Genomic DNA, 18,793 nt, shown 5'->3' on the forward strand with positions numbered 1-18,793 from the left:
TGATTTTATTCTCAATTTCTCTCTTTTGCATTGTTGTTTACATGCACCAAACTAATTGAAAATCGGGATTTTAAAATTTTAATCACCTATAATATAAAATACTTGATAAGATTAATATTGTAAATGTAATCTAAAACTAGAATATAAATAGTATGTTTGCACTTTATCAATCAAACCAGCATTTCCTTACCCCAACTACATATGTTCAACACTTACTAAGGAATTCTATACAAAAAAAGATTTTGAAATTTTGAGGCGATTACATCACATTTTTAAAGGATATTATATTAAAGAAAAATTAAATCCATCAATTTCGACAAAAAAAAAGTTGGTAGAACGAGAAAACACGTAAAGTATACGCAATTACCAGTTACAACTTACAGACAAATACAAAAGCTAATGGGGCGGCCAAAGCCGAAAAGCCTCCATAATTTTATGGGTAATAAGATTAAGCCACTAATCCCTAATCACTAATGCAAACAATACAAAGGTAAGGAGTAATAATATAAATCACATTCATAAAGTTAAAAGAAACTTCTGAGTTAACTGACTTTTTTTTTTACCGGTGATCCATTCAAAAGGATGATGAAATTCGTTGCAAATTAGTGAGATGGCAAATATAGTTCCTTATATATTTGGCTGTTCAAAAGGAACTCGGACAAGGAGACGCCCATGAAGGCTAACCACAGCAGATGTCTGAATTGGATCAATTCTGGCAGGTAAGCTCACCACCTGATAAGTGCAAACCGTAGTAGTATCAACAGAGTGAAACGTTTTGTTACGAAAATAAATAGTTAATAAAACGGCTGTTATAGGCAGAAAGGGTGAATGTACCTTTTTGAATGGTGTAATCCCCCAAGGGTTATCAACTTGCTCAGGCTGACCTGTTATGACTACACGTCCAGCTGGATCCGATTGAACTCGTACCTGGGCCACCAGTAAGATCATGAATATTATTATATGTTCACTTACTTTGCAATCTTGCGTTAAGCAATTGTGAGTACATCATGTGCAAGATATGTCTGTCATATCCCTTATCAAATATAAACTAAAAAAATCTATCACGATTTTATAGTTTGTTGGTGCTCAGGCTTCAAAATTCCCACCAATCAGAAAGACCAGGGAATACACACACGAATTTAAGTGCATAGAAGAGAGCAAATCATCTGAACGAAGCTTCAGTTAACAGAAAATAGAACATCACAGCTACAGTTCACAGCCAGGGAGTACATACCTCTTCGCGTAACAGGCCTGGAACTAAGGCATAAACCTCGAAACAGTCTTTCTGCAAATGGAAAATTAGACACCGTTAATTCTCTTAGTGCATGCAAGTTTTTGTAAAGAGACAGAATTGAATAGTTTGATGCAAACATACAGTCTGGCGTACGTTAATCTTCACCCAATCAGCCGGGGGTCCAACATCAACAACTGATGTAACCAGCCTACAAAAATATATCAATTCACAAAATTTCAATTTCTAATAAAAAATTGAAATATAAAGGGAAAACATTGCTCCAGATAGTACTAAAAAGGAAGAGACAAAGCAAACATATAGCATATGTTCTATGTACAAAGTTTTAACCGTATTATAGCCAGACTTAACTGCTTAGATGTTTCAGTTCGAGCGGCTTTATTTGAATGCTCCACGTCGTTTGGTCTCTTCTGTTTGAGGGAGCCTGATCAACATGTCAGATACAGAATAAGCCAACAAAATTAAGTCAATTCATATACTAAAGGCTAAAAATGGAACATAACTCGTCCACATCTGCATTTTAACGAAAGTTAGCTTACCAATGCTTTTGAGGGTTTTCTCACGCTTCGCCATTGTGTTAAGATTCTTGTCCTATCAAAATGGAATTCAAGAAAATGGCATAAAAAACTATGCTGCATAATGTCAAGAAAAGTAGACCTGAAAGATGATTTATAAAAATGTTGATTCTCAAACAGACCTTTATAATTGGCTCGCCAGCATCACCGTTTGGAAAAAGGGTTTGGACATGCCAACCTTGCACAGCACGACCAGCAGCATCTCTTTTACCTCTTCCTGATCCTAATATTTGATGACCATTTCCCTGTGTGATATTTAAATAATCAATTTATGTTGTAAACCAACTTTTGTGCCAAAATACTTGCTATCTGCATATACATTAGAGAGAGAGGGAGACCATTTCTTCCTATAGTTAAATTGCTCCATAATCCTCTTTCCTCGTATTTGAGCCATCTCTTATACTAAACATCCTCTATTAGCATGCAAAGAAATTACTGGCACTAACGAGAAGGCATCAATCAACACTTAAGCACTTAATATCTCAGATGCAAGAAACATGTACCAATTTTCTCAGCTGTGGAGCAGCAACATTGCAGCGTGGGATTCTTTGCATATTAAGCAAGATTAAAGTTTAAAAATGAACATGTTCATGATTCAATCTTTACACTTCCATTATCCTCAAACATAACATATCCAAAACATATAGGGATTTTGCAATAGATGACCCCAATATATACACCTAATAACATTAGATCAACTTTGCAGAACGAAGGAAATTGTTCCATTTATAAAACAACCTAGAAAGAAGCATGCAATAAGAAATATTAAATGCGAACTCACATCAGCGTCAACAGGAGAAGCGTCAGTAAGTGCTGCTACCGGCAGTTGAAGCTCGCCACTTTGTGTCTTATGTCTTTCATATTCCAGAAGAGACTAATCCATATAGAAGGAAAAATTAGGTTTTTGACTTAAATGTAGCACCTAATTCTGATTGATATAACAGAAACAGAATTACATAGAAGAGAAAAACACGCTCAAAAGAGCAATACATATGAGAATGCAGGTACTTTTCTAGTTTCAACTCTTTCATCATTGAGAAGGGTACAGAAGATCTTTTGTTAAAGTCATTCACTCTTTTGCATCCAATCACTCATCTTGAGTGCGTGGAAAGGAGAATTTTAACAACACAAAACTATATGCTTCATGTTCATTTCAATGATTCGACTGAACCCAAAAGAGTTCCAAATTCTAGCAGGAGGATCTATCTAACTGAGTCAGACAGATAAGAACTAAATGGCTATTACAGCGATAAAAGTCAAAGCAAAATACTCACCTTCTCGTAGAAAATGCGGAATGTCCAAGAAACTGTTGTACAAGTCCTGAAACAACAAAAGAGACGCATCACTTAATTAACTTTTAAAGCCTGTTTCATTTCAAAAATTTTGTCGGGAAGGCTGAGTAAGTGCCAACAGAAGATTATAATTATAATGGAAATACTCAAAAATAATATTTTTTTTCTCACAGAAACCATGTAAAAGCACATCTAAAGTTTTAAATACAGATTTTTTAATTTCATCAACAAATTATTTATATGCTCATTTGACAAACAATAATCCAACAGGAAACTATCACAATCATTTGATGACCAGCAAAAAATAAGAATGGCAAAATAATTCCACAGAAAGCCTTACTTTGGTGGATGGAACGACTCTCCCACCTGCCTCCACAACTTGGATCCAGTTACCTATTCAAAGATATACAAATTCATAAACACTGAGAAGACATCCAACAGCTGATGCATTTAACTAGACCTAAACGCATTAAAGAAGTCCAACTTTGTACCTCGGAAAAGAGCATTAGATGACATGGTAATGCGTTGACAAAATCAGTTATAAATATTATTTATACCAGATTTTGCATTAGTTAGAAGGAAACTAGTACTACACAGCATCTACTTACAACAGCTTCCGCAGACGTACAGTAACAAAATTCTACCTCAAATTTTTGTGGGTGTGAATAGAATAGCAAATTTCTACCAGATTCTTTTTCTTTAGCCATATTTCGTCAAACAAGAAGTATTTAATGCCTCGCCAAGTCATAGGTGCCAACCAAAAATTTAATAGAGCATTAAACAGCAAACATGAGTAATATGCATGCAACAAAAAATAATAATAATAGTTAATAGTTGAACAAGGAAACATTTCTATCTCAATGCAATTTCGAGACAATTTCAGTGACTGTTTTCATTTTGCGTTTCCTAGGAAATGTTTGTGAGTGTTGCAATGTCCCCTAACTTGAGATACTAACACCCAGAACCATTGGTGCTTAGAAGGGTGAAGTATTTTTTTGTCTAGTAACAAGTGCAATAAGGATATCCATTCTCAGAGGTCCAGTGGCGAACAATGAGCTGAGTGAAAGCTCATGTTAAATGTGAATAAAAAACAAAACAAATCTTTGCTGTCACACAAAATTACGTATTTAGTACGCAAAAGAAAATCTAAAAATTAATTGAAAATTGCAGCATGCTATGGGAAGTATGTGCATAGATTTTCTGCATAATCGACATAGCAATAAGGTTTCATGCTCTGAATCATGTCAATAATGGTAATTGAACGTAAGAGTTATTACGCATAAATGTTAGACACATTACATAACAGAATTATAGTTAACTAATATGTGTTACCCCACGCTAAATATTTGATAGGGGAAAACATAGAGCATAAAGCAATATAGAGACTTCCGCAAGCATTAATTCTCATACAGATCTGGAATTTGATATCGATACACAAGGCAGAACAGCAATCTGACACTATAAAACTACAAAACATTAGATACTGAATGGCAAGAAATGGTAATATGGAGCATAAAGTAAACAAAATTACGACTATTAGGAAAATTAGGATATGCATACCCTGTCATAGCCTCCCAACCTAATTGTAGCTCTCCATAACCTAGCAGCCCAACAAAGTAAGGAAATTATTCTTTACCAAAGAACATAATAATAACAAATCGAACTACACGGCATACTTACTTCAGGCAATTTAGTGGCTGCCCATAAAATTTGGGTGGTTTGAAGTCCACTGCTCTCTCCCTACAAAAGCTTTCAAGTTCCTTCATAAATGCTGCTTGTTCATCTGGTGTTCCATCATCACTCTCTCCCATCTAAACATCAAAACAAGCATTATATACACTGGAAAATTGCAATAGTCGATGACTAATAACTACATATAATTATATTATTTTGCTTGTTTTATCTTTCCTCGTATTTATTACCAGAGGTAGCGTTACTGGAGTAAAAGCATTCTTTGTTTCTCCACTATGATCTCCACCACTTGCATGAGAATATCTGACAAGAGAACTGGGAGTAGCAGCTTCATGCTGGTTCGCAGGCGATGAATCTTGACCATCATGTTTGGCAGCAGTCTCAACACTATTATCGTTCTCAACAGTTCCACGGCTAGCAAGAACTATTTCCGCACCATGTTCTTGTATATCATCTGTAGATATTTTATTTTTGTCCAAGTCAGCTGCAGCTACCATATCTTCATCCTTACCCTGCTGAACCTCATCTTGCTCAGCATTCTGTATTTGAGGAGCTTCAATGGCAGATAAGTCAGTTGGAAGCTGCACATCTCCTGTAAAATTATTCCCAGCATCAGCTTTTTCCATTGTCTTTTCCCCTCCTGCAACATGTTCAACATAATCTGTACCCTCCATGATAATATCTTTGGGACTTTCCTCTGCAGCATCTTCATTGGGTTTTTCCTCCACATTTTTCACCTCATCTCCACCGTCCAGGCCATTCTCAGTGGTCTTCTCTTCTTTAAGCTGACCATTAGTAACATTCTGTTCAAACACTTCATTTTTTACATCAGTTTGTTTCTCCACTGCACTTCTAGAAACAGTTTGCTCTTCAGCCCCAGTTTCGGTGGATATTAGTTCTTCATTGTCACTTCCTGAATTGATTTTTTCACTGACTGGTCCCTCTGTTGGCTCATAGGCCTCACTGTTAGAGTTAGCTTGATCTTTCAACTCAGCCAAGACATTAGTCTCGTCAATATCTTCTTCTCTGCATTTATCTGCTCCCCCATTCTCACATCCATTTACATCCTCAGAGACAGCAGCTGGACATGGAATTTTTTCTCCTTCCGTTTCAACACTAGCATCAACCGATTTGCCCTCTTCAACATTATTTCCTGAATCATTTGGGAGCTTTTCGGCATCCTCCATCTCTACATCACTTTTGCTCATTTTGCTATCTATGCAAAGATATATTGCGTCCATCAAAACATTTTCATAAGGATAGTTTCACCAACATGAAAAAGGAAATAGAAAAATTGAATCCGTCATGCAAAAATTGCAAAATAAAAAAACTACACAGCAAAATAGAAACTAATTTCTATCGGATCTTGTCCTCCGAGACCAGTCACTACCATTTTAAACCCTAATTCCGAATGAAGAAAAACGGCAACTCAATTTACCCGTGTATGAAGAAAATCCCACAACCATTTCACTAAAACAACATTGCATATACCGGGCTAAAAAAATCCTGAATCTGTTTAAAGTTAATTTCCAGATTCACGTAGAAGAAAAATCCAAATACAAATAATAAAACACAAACGAAACCAGCGGAAACAACAACCAAATACTTACCTGAAATAAACACGCGGCGGCTGCGGCGACCGGAGCTTGAATATGCCCAAACGGAGTGCAATCAAATCTAGGCTTCGGCTTGTTCCTTTCAGTAGTAAAATGAGAAGACAATGTGCGAGTGTGTGCAATTCGAGTGCAAAATACGGTAGGATCAAAATAGGAGCCAAAATAAATTGCTTATTTACACGGTGATGGTAGAAAGTACGGTGTATTACTGGTAAAAAAACCACGAACGCAATCGGCGACGTAGAGAGAGAAAGAATTCGCTCTGGAGAACGCCGGAGAGAAGAGAGAGAGAGAGGATTTGGCTCTGCGGTTTCGTAGTTCAAAAGAACGGATTTGGCTCGCCGATGTAACACCGCCTGGATATGGACCGGCTGCTGTTATGTCTATTTTACCCTTTTAAAATTAGTTGCAGATTGCCTAGAGGTTGAGAAAAATCAATAAATTTTAATTGCAATTCTAATCTTCAAGATTTTGGAAGTTAAAACAAGTGGATGGTGAAAATATATTGCATTTATTACTATTTAAAAATCATTTGCGATTTTACGAATAGGGTTGTAAATGAATCAAATACGTGACTTTTTTTTAGATTTTAATCGAATTTTTAAGTGTGGTTATGAAATTTTGGTTTGACTACTAAACTGAGTCGAAGTTCGAACGAGATTTAACCGAATTGAATACAAATCGTACTAACTGATATAATATTATTCCATCAAATTTTTATGTTCTCAAAATCTTCAAATTGTGAATGGCCAATTAATTGCAAGTAATTACTTTTTATTTCCATGAAAAATTATATCACATTAGGTAAATTGCAATCTGTAGCGTTGATCTTAAAAAAAATATTGGGTAGGTCATATGAGAAATAGTTACTTGAGATTGGTCAAGTAATTGGAAATAGTTACTTTTTATTTGTTTGAATAATAATTTATGTCTTTTAAATATTACAAAGGACCTTGCTAAATGGCCAGAATCTGGCCAGCCAGAATTTAATGTATTTACTTATTCCTTTATTTATTTACATTTTATACCATTTATGCCCTTAATAATGATTTTGGCTCCATTAATTTATCTCACTAATTTCCTTCCTAATTTGTCAGACGGAAGTTAGTTTGAGCCTAAAAAATAAACAAACGGTATACTCCCTTATAACCTTTCACATTCTCACAATAAACAATAAAACCCATTCATTACATATTCATATTTGTCCGATTAATTTTAATAATAATAACAATAATATTATTATTATTAATAATAATAATATTATTATTGTTAATAATAATATTATTATTATTATTATTATTATTATTATTATTATTATTATTATTATTATTATTATTATTATTATTATTATTATTATTATTATTATTATTATTATTATTATTATTATTATTATTATTATTATCTTTATCTTAACTTATGCTTTAAAATATTATTAGTCAATTGCTAAAAAAAATCATATGAAAGAAGTCGATTCCCAAAACAATAAGTCCATTCGAAAAAAATACCATACAAGATGAAACTCAATAACATCATTAATAATATTTAAAAGATTGGTAATATATAATATTGTGTATTTTTTTTTCTGAAGCAGCAAACGAAATGCAACGCACAACAAATTGGTTCATCAATATATAGTAGTACATATATCAATTTAAGAAAATAATTTTTTATTCGAAAAAGATGAATATTAGAAAAATAATCAAGTGCACTCATTGGCATAATAATAATAATAATAATAATAATAATAATAATAATAATACTAATAATAATAATAATAATAATAATAATAATAATAATAGTAGTAGTAGTAGTAGTAGTAGTAGTAGTAGTAGTAGTAGTAGTAATAATAATAATAATAATAATAATAATAATAATAATAATAATAATAATAATAATAATAATAATAATAATAATAATAATAATAATAATAATAATAATAATAATAATAATAATAATAATAATAATAATAATAATAATAATAATAATAATAATAATTATTATTATTATTATTATTATTATTATTATTATTATTATTATTATAATAATAATTATTATTATTAGTGAAACTTTATTATGATGATTTTTTCCACCAATTTTGTGTCTTTATTCCAACAAAATCCACCAAAAAACACACTTAAAAAAAGAAGTAGAAGCCTCCATTTTTTTTTCAATTTTTAGACTCGCAATCAGAAGACAAAATAAATGGATGGAAGAATTGAATTGACGTTATTGATCATTGGAAATTATAATCTGATTGAATACTTTGAAACTGTGAATCCTAGTAATTAATTAGTATTATAGTTGAAGGGGATATTAGTAATTAGACATCATAAACTTTTATATATTTACAAAATTGACCATTCTGGCCGGCCAGAATCTGGCCGCTCAGCTTTACCGTATTACAAATTATCTTTACTGATAGGGTCTCTCTCTCTCTCTCACACACACACACACTCACACACACACACTCACACACACACACACACACACACACAGTTAATGAAAGATGCTGGAGGGAATTTATTGAAATATGTCTTTATTTAAGCCGGATGGTGACCAAAAAAATGTACCTAACAAAGTGCTGGATTCCAATTCCAATTCCAATTCCAACCAAACATTATTCTCATGTTAAAACATTAAATAATAAATATAATAAATTTAACAGAAGTGCAAATCATGAAGAAACCAAAACTGGGTCTGTCACCATTTCTGAACCCTCACACAAACTTTAGAGAAGTTAGTTTTAACTGCATCAGAAAAATATAAATAAGCAAAGAAGTGCGTTCTAGAAGGGAGTACTCCCACCAGAAGCTGCAGACATAACAGACAGAATCTCGGTCACGGAAGCCATGGCGGACAATGCGGCTTTCAGAACATCTTGTGAACACCCTGGTTTCACTATCGAACGCACCTGCAAAAAAAAAAAAAAAAAAAATTAATTAATTAATGCCGCAAACGAAACAAGAATTAAAGAAAGATAAAAACATGATTTATTAAAAGGACGAGTTGGGAAAGAAAAGAGCAGAACCTTGTCTAGGTGTTCCTGCAGTAGTTTGATGCGGCCCATATAATCCTGATCCTCGACACAGAGAGTTACTGCCTTGGCATCTGCACCAGGACCGTCGTACTGAAGTGGTCCTGGGTTTCTATATACATCGTCCATCAAAAACTTGGTTGAGTTCTGTCTTAACAACCTGCCAAAACAATATCAACACCCACTTAAAACCATAATGAACCCCAATTTTATTTTATTTTTCTTTAATTAAGTTAGACATGACAAAGCAAAACGGATAGTGAAAAAAGACGTACTCATAGGATTTGCCTTTCAGATCAACAGTTGCTGGATGTAAAGCTGGTTTTCCAAGGATTGAAGCTCCATGACCACGGCCATAGCGTTTAACAGTCATCATAGCCTGAGGGTTTGCAAATTAAAAATTTTAAAACTAAAATTATCGTACTAGATCTTAAAACGTTTGAAGGACCAGGTAAAAGTAGATGAGTTGCTGCAAAGAGTATTAGTGGTAGGGAGGGAAAGGAATCATACTGTTATAGGAGCAGCAGCACATCGCCACTTGTTCACAGGATTCTTCAAGTTGGTTAATGTTGCCATATAACCGTTCAAACCAGCAGCAATTATGTGATAGCCAATATGACCAAGCACCTACATATCATTACTTCTTTTAGTTCTTTGACTTTTTGGCATAGAAAATCAAATTTCATCACAAGAGAAAACAAACGAGAAATATTACTACAATTCGATCACGAGTCTGTATAATAGAACAGAATTAGAGCTCCAAAAGGAATTATCACACACACACACACACACCCCACACCAGCCAAAGGTGCAATCATAGAGCACTGGCCTACTGATGTTGGCTCGATTATTTCCACCACTCACAGGGGCTAGCTTTTTAGTTATACCAATAAAAACAAAATGATAGAATTAAATGAAAATCAGAACTTACGTAGGCATAGTCACAATCAAATTTTGATGGCAATGATCCCCGAGCTTGATAACCGAAGAAATGGCAAATTGCATTGAATTTCTTTCCCTTGTAGGTTCCTTCTTTCTGCACAAGGACAGCATGAGATGCAGCGAAATGGTAATACACTATAAACTTTCTTACCATACAATATGATCAAGTTTGATTGACTTTAAGAAAAATGCATTAGTTAATATTTTACAAATAACACAAGCAAGATGGAGATAGTACCGTTCGCTTGTTCATTTCTGCTTCAACAAGATGAGCTAAGAGCTTTTCTGTTTCAATCTATCAAGTTAAGAAAAAAATTAGTCAAAAATTATTTCACACATTGTAAAGATAAAAAGAAAGCATGTTCAATTCAAGCACCTGCGATAGCTGCGCAGAGTCATCGGATTCTGGGTGAAGAAGGAGCTGAGGCATAATATTAAAATGGTGAGCAAAATAACTGAAACAAATTATATGATATGTGGAATTTGACACAAAAAAAACCATAAATTGTACCTGTTTTCTTATAAATGGAGGCAGGAACTCGAACAATGCAGATGCCCAAGGTGACAGTTGGGCAGAAATGTTATCAGCAGAGACACCTTGTCTGAGCAAAGCATGAATTTCCTGAGAGGCACAACAATTCCAGAATAGGTGAACAATCATTTACATATGCATCTCTTTTTGTTGGACCTAAAATCTCAACATCATTTTCTTTAGGTTATCTATATTAATTTCAAGGGAGGGGCAGGGATGGATCTAGAAGAGAAACTAGTTGAAGAAACAGAAGCTTGTTTACCTGCAACAGAGCAAAAACTTCAGGGAAACTTTCTATGAGTCCCTCTGGCAGAAGAATGACCCCATGGTATTTATCTGCATTAAAAACATGTTAGTAGAGAATGGGTAAAAACATACACTTAAATATCGATAAGAGCTCTTGACGGCTTCTACCTTGTTCAGCCCTAGCTTGAACTGCATCACATATTTGATTTGTGATGTCAAAAATTGTAAGTTTCGATGCAGCCACCTCTTCGGCAAGAATGACCTGCAGGAATGATCAAGGCTATTTAAATACAAAGGGAAAAATAAAATATCTTGAAGCTCCACATACGACAATTTTTCAATCAAGATGAGAAAAATGAAATACAAACCATATTGGGATGAGACTGGAGAGTGCACTCCAATGCAACATGAGATGCCTTCCTCCCCATGAGTCGGATAAAATAATAATACTGCAAATAGAAAAAGAGTACAGGTTAATAACAAAGGAACAAAGAGTCCACCTATCAAAAGAAACATGCAAATGAACTATGCACTATCTCATTTTCCATTTTTAAATGAAGGTCCAATCAATTAATTTATACGCAAATGAAAACATGAATGACTCCTCCTAAAGGGAACTCCCAACAGCAAGATACACAAGTAAACCAAATGAATCACTTACCTTCTCTGCTGATAGTGCATCAGTGCAGACATTGCTAATCAACTGGGAATTAACCTGAAATAAGAAAAAGAGATCTTTTATTAGGTTCTCAGACCTTTCAATTTATTAGTGTATGATAACCTATATCAACGAGGAAATGCATATAAATGACATGCCATGCTAAAGGAAAAACAAAGTAATACTTTCCACGCACTCTAAGTTAAAAATAATAAATTTGTTCAGATCTCGTGCTTACACAAATAGTGGTAAAAATAATAAGATGGGCAGAAAAGAGAAGCTCATATTACAGTCATGTCTCAACCCCAAAGGTATATAGAGAGAAGAGTAATAAAAGGCAAACCAACCAATATAGTATAAGGACTGAAGAATATATACAAACTATTGAGAAGAGAAGTGTATTACCTTGCATATTGTGTCAAAACCCACATTTGTCTCAACAAATTGGTTTCTTAGATCTCCATTTAAAGTAACGGGAATACCAACCACCTGCAGAAGTTTATCAAACAATGAGCTCACCAATGGTTAAAAACGATGACAGAAGTCAAATGAAAGCAACAACATTGTTGAAATTGGGTCAAACTTAAAGGGCTATATCTACGTAAGATCAGTTAGAACAATGAGGCTCAGACCAACTAAAAGGTAAAACTAACCCAAGAATATGTTTGATCATAAGATAATTTTGACTTGTGATCAACTAAAAGGTAACACTGAACCAAGCAATAGCCTCATTGTATAGAAAGTTCTGTGATATACCTTAGTTGGGCATTTTCTTTCCGCAAATGTTTCTGCAAGTTGGGCAGCGTCTGTGTTTGATGTCACACCTTCATAAAAAAACATGGGAATGTCAGGAAACTGAAATGAAGTGCATCCTAGCTTGTCATGGACCATAAAGACAACAAAAATACCTCCAATAATGACGAGTGCATCAAGCTTCAAGGCTGTGCATGCATTAAGTGCTGCATTTACTTGCTCAATTGTTCTAATTTGATCTTTTGTCCGTCCCAGTAAATCATAACCCCCTTTCAACATAAAATAAAACCCAATCAGCATAGTTAGCTCCAAAAAAAAATTATGGCGGGTTATATGCCACCATACTTACCTTGATTTTTGTAGGTTGCAAGAACTTCATCAGTAACCTCTAAAGTTTTCTGTGCAAATAAACCATCAGAACCACCTGGTGACACACACATGAAATTTTAATATACTAGTTGTCACGAAAAGAAAGTTCAATCATTTAAAAACTAACAGAAACAAGAAGAAATATATAACTGGCGAAAAAAAATGCTAAGTATAAAAATCTTCCACTGCTAGAAGAAAATTTCGATAAAATAATTTCATATACGCATGCAAAGCACATACATGGCAGACTCCAAAAACCTAATAGATATAAAGGAAAAAAAAAAAACAATTAAGCATCATCAAACTAAGCAAAGAGATCAGGCTCCTTACCCAAAAATCCGAGCAAAACACTTTTGGGGTTGTGGACTTTTAAAGCTTCATGAAGACCCCAAATAACATTATGTCCTCCAGGAGATTGTCTACCACAGAAAACTACTCCTACCCTGGGAAAGAATAAAGAAAGTGGAGCACAGCACAATTTTAACTTAGAGGAAGTGACAAAAACCTATTGAATTGCAAGAGTTCTCTCATGCAAAATTTTGATAGAAAAATGCGATCAACAAATAAACACATTAATAAATTTAACTTCACACAAATGTATACCTAACCGCAGCATGCTCGGTAATTATTTGAGCATCAGGAACCTTAGCGGTTGACCTCAGGAAGTGTGCTAAAGGTTGGCCGTAAGTGAGAGGAAAAGATCTACTTATGGTGTGGGCGCCTGTGGGATCTGCAGCTGCAGTAGCATCACCAAAATGCACACGAACTGTGGTTCCCTGTCCAATTCAATGACAGAGGTTGTGAAAAAATAGGTTGAAGAAATTAGATTTTGTCTGTAGAAGTGATCTACCTCAACGAAGAAGGTAAATTCAGTATTCTGTCTTTTACATAGATTTATGAACTATGTAAACACGAGGGATAATAAATTAAAACTATAGTCGGAAACATAAGCAAATTAGTATAGTAGGCTCATACTAAGCCAACAATTACATTGCTCGGATGGCTTTAAGAAGCAAAAACACTTCAAAGCTAATCCAAATTCATGTTTTCACCTCCGCGTATGTAAAAATAATTTGAAGTGTTTATTTATGAAAAAACAAAGACCTTTAGACTGAAGAAAAATTCATATTCAGTTAGCAATTTAATTCACATGGAAGATTGTCTGTCATACAGATCACCCTTCTGTGTAATGGAATGCATGAAACAGCAAAAGTACTATACTATAGCCTTCTACATGAACATCGTCAAAGGTAAAAACGCAACAAAACTGCAAACTCTAAACCTATGTCATCTGAAATTCTCTGGACAAATGTAACAAATAGTACAGTCTACGAGACCATGTGAACACAAACAAATAAGTAAGTTTCACCTTCCAGAACAACAAATTTGACTGAAACAAAATCCAAAACATTAAATACCAAAAATCAAAAAATTCCTAAAGTTAATAGTCTTTAAATTGATGTTCCCGAACATGATACTGCATCAAAACCATGAGACACATTGCATAAATAAAAACGCACGGGCGAAACAAAATAGAACAATTCTGCAGATCCACCATCATAGATCTGTTTTCCTGGACGTTAGCATGTGGAAGTGACACTATATTTTCACGCCGCGCAAAATATATATCCTAAATCTCGATTTGTAAATTGAATTTTCCAGAATCAACCACTAAAATAGCAAAAAACACAGACTAACATAAACAACAAAATGGAACTAAATTAAACAAAAAGCACGATGCGTAATACGTCAATTATTAACAATAACAAAAAAAAAAAAAAGAAGAAGAAGAATAGATACCTGAAGGCAGGGTGGGAGTTCGGGTTGGTACTGAGATCGAAGCTTTTGCAGATCAGAAAGTTCTCTTGCAATACCGTAATCAGAATCCATCTGCTCAGTCCCTGCGATTCTGAACTCTGTACTCCTCTGTGATAATAAACACACACTCACCAACTATTTCGCCGCTTTTTTCCTTTTAGTTTTTTCTTTCACTACTTAATTTCTTTTTCCCTACGACAATCTTGGAAATATATAGCATGGTGAAGGGGCGGTACTACCAAAGTATCACTACCGAGTACTCGCCATCAATGACGAAAATGCCCTCCTACCAACATTTTTAATTAAATCATAATAATAAATCGAATGAGGGTTTATAAAATCAAAATTTTATCCAATTGGGTTCTTTTGCAACGATATAGGTGTACCGGGTAAATCTACATTCTCGAATGAGCGTTTATAAAATTGAATTTTATGGAATTGAGTTCTTTTGCAACGATATAGGTGCATCGGGTAAATCTACATTCTCGAGGAGAGACGAATTTTATGGAATTGAGTTCTTTTGCAACGATATAAGTGCATCGGGTAAATCTACATTCTCGACGAGAGACGTAAACCACACTAGGCTAACTATGTGTGACAAGTTCAATCTAGCGATCATTGACAAGAGCATTCGATCTTGAGTCAATTGACACTAGCAAATTCTCCAAAACTATAACAAATTTTAGATTTATGAATGGGTGACACTTTTATAAATAAGAAGTTGCAATAGACATTAGCAACCTTCATACTTATTTTACAAGAATATCTTATAAAACTAAGCTCAAGATTCAAGTCCAATTTTTACAAACACAGTCTTAAGTTTTGTTAAGGTGGTAGGAAAGAAAACAGTCACAATTTTAAGGTGACAGGGGTTATTCTTCTGCAACATTTCTTACTGAAAATATTCGCAATTTGATAAAAGTTAATTGCCTTTTTTTTTTTGGAAAAAAAGATCGAATATTATCGCCTAAATTGAATATGCGGATCCACTGGCAAAAAAAACAGAATATCCTGTGGCATCGGATTTTTTGGTGGTTCAGTTTAAAAATTAGGGTTTAGTATTTATGACCCAAACTCGGCCCAATTAGACCGCCGAACCACAAATAGAAGAAGATAATTTAAAAAAATAATAAATTAATTAATATTAAAGAAAAAAGGGAAATTGGATGAAATATTGCACCAACTCTGATATATCACAGACCTCCATCCCTTTTTTTTTTAATCTAAAGAGTTTAATTAATATCATGATAAGTAAAATAGTTATATTAAACAAAACAGGCACAAGCAATCAAGAACCAAGTGAACACCCGTAAGTCTCAAGCTCCCCACCATGAAAATGGAAAAAAAGAAAAGAAAGAAAAAAAAAATAACTACTATCTACCATACTAAAGAAGTTATTCGTTCTAGTTTATACCGGGAGATACGGTAGTGAACCAACTACTAAAAACCGACTGGCAAAACGAGACTTGTCCGAAAAGTCACAAAACCACGGGGCTTAACTTCATTCTTGATCTTGAAGCTTTGCATCTCTTCGTCATCATAAATGAATGGAATTGAACTCTGAAAACGAAAACATTACTTGCCTCCTTTCTTGGAGGAGTCACGTTTTCCCACTCTGCGCTGCCCACGTTTGGCAGAAGAGCCTTTTCCAGAATTGACAGGAGCTGGCTTGGCAGAGTTAACAGGTATATGATGCCCAGGAACCCAAGCAGGGAACCCAACAGCAGGGATTCTGTATCATTCACAAAAATATCGTTAGTCCTCACCATCGATGAAAACTCTAATATTGCTAAATTTTAGAGAGAGAGAGAGTGCAATCATATAAAACCAGTTTGAATCGGATGGAGTGGCATAGTCAAACAGACGAGAAAATGAAAGACACGATTCATTCTAACCAACTGAACGATAATCGTAGCAAAGGGAAATAAATAAAGACTAGTTCAGCACCACAGACAAAGTTCAAATTCCTTACCCAACAAGAGCACAGCAGACTCCTGCTTGGACATGGATGCATCAAATGCCTTGTTAGTGTGCAACGAAAGTCGTAACGCTTGATTCTCAGCAAGACAGCACTGGAGAAAATTCCCCAGCCTCCTGCATTCCGCTTCATAATACTTGCTTTTCATCTCAAGATCCTTTACGTACATCTTCTTCCTTTCTCGAGATCTCACAGCTGCATCCCTATTCCTTATTTGCCTAGAAATGCCATATAATTCAATCTAATTATGCATCTTCATATAATCAATCAAACCCACTCAATCACAACACCCATCAAGTACTACAAAAACAACACTTCCAAAGGATACCGCAAATTACGTCAAGCAATGGCACAATGCCATCATTATTCTAATACGATATCGACACAAGATTAAAAAGAATGGAATTCACAATACATGCAGTTCTTGGATACATCATTTGACAGTCGAATCCAAGATTTAATAGCCACAAATTTTCTTAGTATACATGATAGCTAAAATCACATCTGCACTTTCACAATATCATCGTATAGTTACCGCATTTCCTGAACTGCAGAAGACCTATCCCTTAGCAAATGATTGTATTTGCTCACTAGTCAATTTTCACGAATTTTGATATGCTTTCAGAACTTAATCTAGTACACAAACATAACTCAGCAACATCGAAACCAAAAAGTTTTCCATGCCAATCAAAGAGGCCTAATCAAATGCGGCAAAATTCAGCAACATATAAATCAGTTCACATGAATCAAAACATCTACTTCTATAAGAAATTAACTACAGAAAGTAAATACCTTTTTCGTTTTCTTTCAGAGGGATCATCATTTTCATCATCGTCATCATCTACAACATCAACGACGTCGTTTTCCTTTGTCTGCGGAACATCAGCGCCACTCTGATCGGACTTGTCGCCCTCTTTCTCCTCTCGGTCCGTCCCAACCTCCACCGAGTCAGGGCTGGTGGAAGAATCCTTAGACCGGTCTGAACCGGATCCGGGCGAAGAATCTAGAAGTACGTCGGATAAAAACTCATCAACTAAATTATCCTCGTATTTCTCCTCCGGATGAGAATCATCGTTCATAAGATACTGCTCAATGTCATCGACGGACAAAGAAGCCCCCGAATCGGGGGAGTTCGAGAACAAATCGAAATTAGGGTTGTCGGGTATATTTTCTAACAATTGGCCCCAATCGATGAATTCACTTTCCACAAACTCATGATCAAACATTCCCGCTCCAATTGAAGATAAACAGCAGCAGCCTAGTGGATACGATAGAGAAGAACAAAATAAACGAAAAAAGAAAATAAAAATAAAAATAAAAATGAAAAATTATCTACGATACGGAATCTCCTTTTTTGGGCAGTTTTTATGGAGAATTTGGGGGTGGGGGTTTCCGGGATGTTTCTTCATTGCTTCGTGAGTAAGGAGGCGCGGCGAAATATCTCAGCCGTTGATCTTAGTCAGATCGAACAGCTGGCATTGACCTCTTATTTTGGAGGGGACAACATCACTCGTCCAATCAAAACTCGGAGTTTGTATAACTGGTTCTGTGTGGTGCACTGCACCCACCATAATTAGAGCCGTGCTTATTGTGTGAAATTGAACTCCTATAGTTTAATAAAATTATAATTATTTATTTTTTTAATTAAAATTATCACTCCTATTTAGGGGTAATATGCTAAGAATCCGTTAAATGAAATCTAATTTGAACTAAATGACATCCTTAAATTCAATCTTTTAATTAAATCCCTATTTTGAAATAATATATGACCCACATCCCTAATTTTTATTTTATCCCTAGTTTGCCCTTATACCCTAAATATAATATCCCACGTTTATTCAATTAATCGGATTTTTTTTTTTCTCTCTCGCCTCTCGCCGCTCCCTCTCCCTCTCCCTCTCGTCTCTTCTTTTCCCTCTCGCCTCTTTCACTTCCTCTCCCTCTGGCTCTATCTCTCTCTCTCGTTCACTCAATTATGGTGGCTATGGTGGGTGGCGGTCGGAGAGAATTACAGATCTGCAAATTGCAGCGGTACG

General features: G+C 34.9%; 3 protein-coding genes across 4 annotated transcripts; all 3 read right to left on the reverse strand.

Moving 5' to 3' along the window:
• Positions 1-269: 269 nt before the first annotated feature.
• Positions 270-6,912, reverse strand: LOC105959441 (ARID/BRIGHT DNA-binding domain-containing protein). Of its 2 annotated transcripts, none has more exons than XM_088814487.1 (14): positions 6,422-6,912; positions 5,042-6,027; positions 4,800-4,930; positions 4,680-4,719; positions 3,460-3,512; positions 3,102-3,147; positions 2,609-2,701; positions 1,950-2,072; positions 1,792-1,843; positions 1,604-1,676; positions 1,376-1,442; positions 1,235-1,285; positions 835-927; positions 270-732 (listed from the first exon to the last, which is right to left on the reverse strand). In XM_088814487.1, exons 2-14 carry the CDS (start codon positions 6,017-6,019, stop codon positions 628-630), a joined length of 1,905 nt encoding a protein of 634 aa, XP_088670613.1. In that variant the 5' UTR covers positions 6,020-6,027; positions 6,422-6,912; the 3' UTR covers positions 270-627. The 2 variants fall into 2 exon arrangements, with proteins under 2 accessions (XP_088670613.1, XP_088670614.1); XM_088814488.1 differs by having other exon boundaries at positions 5,042-6,023; positions 6,422-6,900.
• Positions 6,913-8,946: 2,034 nt separating this feature from the next.
• On the reverse strand, positions 8,947-15,710 carry LOC105959440 (pyrophosphate--fructose 6-phosphate 1-phosphotransferase subunit alpha). Its single transcript, XM_012983543.2, has 19 exons — positions 14,762-15,710; positions 13,565-13,737; positions 13,292-13,404; positions 12,942-13,016; positions 12,748-12,861; positions 12,596-12,663; positions 12,245-12,328; positions 11,843-11,896; positions 11,550-11,630; positions 11,350-11,443; positions 11,198-11,271; positions 10,915-11,025; positions 10,780-10,824; positions 10,642-10,698; positions 10,393-10,497; positions 9,972-10,088; positions 9,737-9,840; positions 9,456-9,621; positions 8,947-9,338 (listed from the first exon to the last, which is right to left on the reverse strand). The coding sequence occupies exons 1-19, from the start codon at positions 14,849-14,851 to the stop codon at positions 9,213-9,215; spliced, it is 1,851 nt and encodes a 616-aa protein (XP_012838997.2). The 5' UTR covers positions 14,852-15,710; the 3' UTR covers positions 8,947-9,212.
• Positions 15,711-15,941: 231 nt separating this feature from the next.
• BZIP60 (basic region/leucine zipper motif 60) lies at positions 15,942-18,340 on the reverse strand. The gene is made up of 3 exons (XM_012983545.2): positions 17,550-18,340; positions 16,752-16,975; positions 15,942-16,511 (listed from the first exon to the last, which is right to left on the reverse strand). Exons 1-3 carry the CDS (start codon positions 17,981-17,983, stop codon positions 16,258-16,260), a joined length of 912 nt encoding a protein of 303 aa, XP_012838999.2. The 5' UTR covers positions 17,984-18,340; the 3' UTR covers positions 15,942-16,257.
• Positions 18,341-18,793: the final 453 nt, after the last annotated feature.

The sequence above is a fragment of the Erythranthe guttata genome, chromosome 14 (assembly GCF_056151865.1).
Source record: "Erythranthe guttata isolate IM_541 chromosome 14, IM_541, whole genome shotgun sequence".
NCBI classification, from domain to species: Eukaryota; Viridiplantae; Streptophyta; class Magnoliopsida; order Lamiales; family Phrymaceae; genus Erythranthe; species Erythranthe guttata.

Excerpts from the sequence above, each read along its gene's own strand:
- LOC105959441 (XM_088814487.1), bottom strand. The coding sequence starts at position 6,019 with ATGAGCAAAAGTGATGTAGAGATGGAGGATGCCGAAAAGCTCCCAAAT. Across the intron at positions 2,702-3,101 it reads TCCGCATTTTCTACGAGAAG|TCTCTTCTGGAATATGAAAG; the intron begins GTGAGTATTTTG and ends TATATGGATTAG. Across the intron at positions 1,443-1,603 it reads CGAACTGAAACATCTAAGCA|GCTGGTTACATCAGTTGTTG; the intron begins GTTAAGTCTGGC and ends ATATTTTTGTAG.
- BZIP60 (XM_012983545.2), bottom strand. The coding sequence starts at position 17,983 with ATGTTTGATCATGAGTTTGTGGAAAGTGAATTCATCGATTGGGGCCAA. Across the intron at positions 16,976-17,549 it reads TCTGAAAGAAAACGAAAAAG|GCAAATAAGGAATAGGGATG; the intron begins GTATTTACTTTC and ends TGGCATTTCTAG. Across the intron at positions 16,512-16,751 it reads GTCTGCTGTGCTCTTGTTGG|AATCCCTGCTGTTGGGTTCC; the intron begins GTAAGGAATTTG and ends TGAATGATACAG.
- LOC105959440 (XM_012983543.2), bottom strand. The coding sequence starts at position 14,851 with ATGGATTCTGATTACGGTATTGCAAGAGAACTTTCTGATCTGCAAAAG. Across the intron at positions 12,329-12,595 it reads AAAGAAAATGCCCAACTAAG|GTGGTTGGTATTCCCGTTAC; the intron begins GTATATCACAGA and ends AAACTTCTGCAG. Across the intron at positions 10,699-10,779 it reads ACTCTGCGCAGCTATCGCAG|ATTGAAACAGAAAAGCTCTT; the intron begins GTGCTTGAATTG and ends TTAACTTGATAG.